At 51.4% G+C, this 6,000-nt stretch overlaps 1 protein-coding gene across 1 annotated transcript; it reads right to left on the bottom strand.

The window, feature by feature from the left end:
* Positions 1 to 237: 237 nt before the first annotated feature.
* On the bottom strand, positions 238 to 3,489 carry TTC30B (tetratricopeptide repeat domain 30B). Its single transcript, XM_019554440.1, has one exon. The coding sequence runs from the start codon at positions 3,127 to 3,129 to the stop codon at positions 1,126 to 1,128; it is 2,004 nt and encodes a 667-aa protein (XP_019409985.1). The 5' UTR covers positions 3,130 to 3,489; the 3' UTR covers positions 238 to 1,125.
* Between the last annotated feature and the right edge of the window lie 2,511 nt (positions 3,490 to 6,000).

The following is a 6,000-nucleotide window of genomic DNA, read 5'->3' as shown; positions in this document are numbered from 1 at the left end:
CCAGGCTAATCCCCACCTCCTGATCATGGGGCTGGGTAAAGTCCCTTTCCCCTCTGTCGGGCAGGGCTCAGGTCAGGTTGCCCTCCACTCCCATGTGTGGCCAGAAGGTGCCTACCACACTGGCTCTAGGCACGAGACTGGAACTACTATTCAGCCTGCAGTTAGACTAGGCACGGCCCATGTGCCCTGCTGGGGAAAAAGTTGAGCAGCGCTGCATTATAGCATTCATTGTTTTTGTTCTGTTTTTACTGTAATTTCTATATGTAGAAAATATAACCAACGGGGCTTAAAAATATTAAAAGCTCAATATAAAAATAAAAAGTCAAGAAAGCATTTCTCAGAAGAGGGAAACTGGGAAGAGAAGGATGAAACCTTATTTCAAAGTGACAACATACAGTTAACATGGCTTCAAAACAATGAACTACTCACAAAGTAGAAAATCCACAGATTTCTGTGGAGCTCTTAATAGTCAGACCTTAAGTCAACACACTATACGCAGTAGTAAATCAATACACTAATGACTGGGCATGTCTACATGTGTATTTACATGTTCCTAAATTTAACGTGCCTTTGCTTAAGATGCATTAAGGCAATTTAGGTGTGCGTCTATACATGGACATGCTAATACGCATTAAGGCACATTAAATTTAGGCCAGAATAGCTACGTTGTATTAGCCCGTGTGCAGATGTGCTAACACGGTGTGTATCCACTGCGCATTAAAAGTCTACATATGTGGGCTAATGTGATTCGACTATTTGCACCTAAATGTCTTACTTGCTCTATGCAGGTATCAGATTTAGGCATGATTAGCCTAAAAATCGACATTTTTAAGGTGCGTTAAGAGCGCACACGTGTGGACATACACCTTAAAAATGGCAATTGTTAGACTAATCCTATTTAAAAGAGGTATGTGTAGACATGCCCACTGAGAATAACTTTAGCCATCACATTACATTTTCTGTTAATACTCTATTTCCATTTAATACAGCAAAACCGCAGGACAAAAATATTTAAATATGGTGGATCAAAGAGAAAACATACTGCTCTAGACAGCCAAAGTCTGTATCAACTAAAGAACAAAACTGAAGATTCAAAGCCCTGTCCAGATTATATTCCAACATCATTTACATATTCCACCCAATCACCTCATACATCAGTGCCCTCAGGTGTCTGGCTTCATACGTAACTGTGTTCTTCCCACTATGCAGCCTCTCTTCTTCAAGGGGTTGCTCAATAACAGCTGGGATGTTCCTGCCATAGAGTTCACACTGCTCTAGAAACTGGATGCACTCTTGAATAACGTTGTCACGCAGCATTATCATCTGTTTAGACATGTTCTCCAGCAATGACAGGAAGCACCTTTTGGCATAATACCAGGTGTCTGTACCTAACTTTTTGTTATAAGGCTCTAAACTTTTAATTACCCGTGAGATGCCAAAGTCATAATTTCCTTTGGCACAGTACAGTGTTCCAATGACTAAGTTGACAATGCAGAGATGGTAGATCTTTTTATCAGGGTCGTCATAGGAAAGCTGCTCCTCCTCCTTTTCAATCTTCCTCATCAGTTCCTCTGCCTCTTCATTTTGGCTTGTCATGATATAGGAGACACAAAGGTTGGCTAGCACAATAGCACTGACTTGCAGTATGTTATCATAGTGCTTCTTCACAATGGGCTCATAGAAGCCAATGGCTTCTTTGTACTTGTTTTCCTGCATGAAAAGCACGTGAGCCACATTCAGCTTCCACACTTCATGTTCATTGCAGAACTCTACTGACTTGCGGAAAATCTTCTCCACCATTGTATAATTCTCCATGTCCCAGTAGATCTTGGCCTGAGCCATCAAGACAGGTACATATTTTTCCAGAGTCTCATCGTATTCGCTAACTGACTTGTTGATAGCTTCAGCATCCCGGTTTTGCCTAGCTTCCTGCCCTTGTTTTGCGAGATTTCTCAGCTGCTCAGTCAGTGTCCCTGCCAGCTCATCTAGTTTGTGGAAGGCCTCCTCAGGGGCAGTCTGACATGTAATCATGGCATCCAAGAAGTTGTACAGATAAGGCGTGAGCAGTTTATAGGTCAGATGGGCATTCTCTGCCAACACGTCAGCAGCCAGGTCATAGTACTGGTGCTTGCAGTACAGCAGTAGCAGGTTTCCAAAGGTCTCTGGTGGGCAGGGGTTCTGCTGCAGAAGGAACTGCAATTTCTCAAACCCTTCGGTGGGCCGGCTGTCCATGTTCATCAGTGCCTGGTTGTGCAGCGTAACAGGGTCCAGCTCCTTCTCGGCTCTTGGCGGCATGTCCGTTAGTGCCTCCTGGGCTGCCTCCAGGTGGCGCAACTGGTACTCAATGGCTGCCTTAAGGTTGAAGGCCTCCACCAGGGCAGTGCGGTGCAGGAGCAGGGTGTTGCCAACGCTGCGGACGTCGATGCCCTCGGTGGTCATGCCGATGCTGAGCTCTGGGTGCTGGCGCATGCCTCGCTCAATGATCTCGGAAATGTGCTTCACGGCAAGGTCGTACTGCTTGGCAGCGTAGCAGCACAGGGCCATGTTGTAGGACAGCTCTGGGGAATAGCCGAGCACTTGCATGGCACCAGCAAATTTGCTGCAGGCCTCCTCATGCCGCCCCTCACGGTACAGCAGGCAGCCCAGGTTCACCTCTGCCTCAGGCACCTCCCACGACCCATCAGAGCCCCCTGCTGCCCCCTCAGCCGCAGCCGTGAGCACCTGCTCCACCAGGCTCTTGGCTGCCGGGAGGTCGCCCTGGGCATAGTGGGTAGCAGCCTGAAGACGAAGGGCACGGCCTTGGTAGGCGGGCACATCCAGTAGGGGGCTGGTGGCCCGCAGGGCCTCGCCGTAGAGCCCGGCCTTGTAGAGGGCCTGGGCCTGGTAGAGCCGGTACTCGTCCAGCTCCGGGTGCAGCGCCACCAGCTGCTCGTAGCACTCGGCGGCGGCCGCGAAGTCCTGCAGCTGGTAGTAGCAGTAGCCGAGGAGCGAGAGGCCGGCCCGGGAGCGGCTGCTCCGCTGCAGCTCGCTGCTCAGGATCGCCGCCGCCGTCGTGTAGCGCCCGGCCCGAATCAGTCCGTAGATGACGGCCGTGTATTCCCCGTCCGCGATCGGCGCCGGCATCGCCATCGCTACCTAGGCAACCGCGTCGCCGGAAGCGGAAGCGCCCGCCACGCCAACTCCTGATACGTCAGCACACCGCGACGCGGAAGTGTGGGCAGCGATTAAATTGAAGCTGTCGTGGAAGGCGTTACTGTGTGTCTGGGTTTCCCGCACATGGCCTTTTTGGAGATCTCAGCTGCGTCCGGTCGGGTGTTTTCAGTACAGGCAAAATGTCTGGGATTTCCTCCCCCGCTCCGCTTTCAACATGGCCGTCGCTAGATCGAACTACAGCTCCCAGAAGGCCAAGCGCGGCGCGTGCGCGGTTCGGAGCGGAGTTCACAACAGCAGGATCCGGATTTTCAGTTTATCGCGGAAAAACGCGGAAGCTACTGTGCCTCTTCCCGGGGCGGGGAGGGGCGTGTCACCATGTTTGTCTGCGCGCGCGCGCGAGCGCGGACAACCCGGCACTGGCAGGGTGTGGGAGGCGCCCCGGCTGGGCATGTGGGTGCAGGTCAGCCGGAAGGTGCGGGGCCTGGACTGTCTGGGGCCCCAGACGGGGGCGGGGTGGGGACGAGGCTGCAGCAGGGCCGGCGGGGAGAAACTGCTCAGGGTGGGGGATGCACAGGCCTCTCCTCCCCCACCTTCCGGGCCGCGCTGTGGTTGGTCTTGCTCCACCCCGACGCGCACGAGCCGGAGCTGCCCCAGCAGCTGGGGGGTCCGGCACCACCGGAGCCCAGAGGGGAGCGGAGAGTTTGGTTTGGGGCTGAGGGACCTGACAGGGTCTTGTGGGGGTGGGGGCTGTGGGTGGCAGCTGGCACGGCAGAGCCCAGGGGATGAGGCTGAAGTTGGTTGCTCATTCCCAGTTCCCGGTTTCTTTTTCAAAGCTAATCTAGACTGATAAAAGCTTGTTGTTAATGAACTGCAGATCCTAAACCAAGATACTTTCATTAGCTATGCATATGTACTAATTAATATACAAATAATATCCTGACACACTTTGGGCCAGAGTCCTAAGCGAAGGGCAGATTAAAATGGGATTATGGGGAAAATACTTCTAGGGCCACCCCAAATTTCCTGTCGATGCCACTGTGGGACTGTCCCAAACCCTGACCACAGTCCTGCCCAGCCTGAGGCACGGTCTGGCTGTGGCAGGCTGCCAACTGACTACCCTCCTAGCCACTGTACTAAGTATATGGGTTTGAATTACGAACTGTTTTTTTGGGCTGGGATTATAGCCAGAAATCTAGTTTGGGCTAACCCATGGCGCACCTCTGTGTTGCTGGGCGACTCTCCTAGACATCTCTGACCAGAGACTTGCCTGGTCCAAAACTCAGCTTGGCTGGGCCAGGCTGCCAACTGACAGCTCCCCGTTCCCACTGTACTAAGTGTATGGGCTTGAATAAGGAACTGGCTTTTGAGCTGGGATTGTAGCTAGAAATCCTTCTTGGGCCACCCCAGGGCATACTCATTTGCCACTGGGGAACTCTGCACATATCTGACCAGAGACTTGCCCAACCCAAAATGTGGTTTGGCTGTGCCAGGGTGTCAACTGACACTCCCTCAGCTACTGTGCTAAGTATAATGGCTTGAATAAAGAACTGGTTTTAGGCTGGAATCCTTCTTGGGCCACCCCACACTGTGCCTCTGTGGCACTGGAGGACTCTTCTGGACAGTACTAAACAGCCTTGCCCAGCTTGGCTGTACCAGGTTGCCAGGTAACACCCCCACTATGCCCACTGTACTACATATAATGGCTCGAGTAAGGAACTAGTTTTGGCTGGGTTTATGGTTGGAAATCTTTTTTTGGTCACCCAACACCATGCCTCTGTACCGCCAGGGCACTCCTGGACATCTCTGGCCAAGAGACATGCTTGGCCCAAAGCACAGTTTGGCCGTGCCAGGCTGCCAACTGACAGTCCCCCAGCCACTGTTCTAAGTATAATAGCTTGAATAAAGAACTGGTTTTTGATCTGGGATTTTGGCTCAAAATCCTTCTTGGGCCACTCCTATGGGGCACCAGAGGACACTCCCAAACATCTCTGACCATGGTCTTGCCCGGAAAGCACAGTTTGTTCATGCCAGGCATCCACCTGATGGGAAATCAATTGTGCGCTACCCCATACCATGGCTTTGTGGCACCAGGCTCCTGCACATACCTTACCAAAATCTTGCCTGGCCCAAAATGCAGTTTCTTTGTGCCAGCCTGCCAAGTGACAACCTCCCATGTCCACTGTGCTAAGTATAAAGGCTTAAATAAGGAACTGGTTTTTGGGCTTGGATTATGTCTGGAAATCCTGCTTGGACCACTCCGTGCCATTCCTCTTGCCAGCTCACGCCTAGCTTTTAAGACCTGTATGTTGCTCTTCCACCAGGCACTGGATGGTAGGATGAATGGCTGCATGCAAATATAGGGCACTGGTACACTTGACGGACCTCTGCTCCGATGCATGGTATTTATCACATGTGAGAGCAGACTCGATTCATTGAGTTTCCTGCCAGTCTGCTGAAGCGTGCTAAATAGTGCAACTCCAGCAGCCTTTGCATCGTGTGTATTCACTATCCCTGTGTTTCAGAATGGCAGTGGCAGTGCTTTAACTAAAATTCTTCCAGCAAGGTTTGTTAAAGTGCTCCCACTGACATTTTGAAGCATGAGACGGTGAATACATGTGATACTGTGGGCACTTTAATTAGAGTGGCTCTCAGAGCCATTCTGTTTAAAGCGCTCCTCTCCACAGCTCTGGAGCAGGTATATAGAGGCCCCTAGGGATTTTTCAATATCTTTTCACATTTACCTCCAGCTGCCACTCAGAAACTTGGTAAAGTAACTTAAAACTCCAGGGACTCTACCACCTGCAGTCCAAAAGAAATTCCTTATTCAAGCCCACATACTTAGCGCAG

This window comes from Crocodylus porosus, unplaced genomic scaffold (genome assembly GCF_001723895.1).
Source record: "Crocodylus porosus isolate Cpor-Errol unplaced genomic scaffold, CroPor_comp1, whole genome shotgun sequence".
NCBI classification, from domain to species: domain Eukaryota; kingdom Metazoa; phylum Chordata; order Crocodylia; family Crocodylidae; genus Crocodylus; species Crocodylus porosus.
Note: the sequence above shows the minus strand (reverse complement) of the source record. Positions and strands in the feature narration are given on the sequence as shown.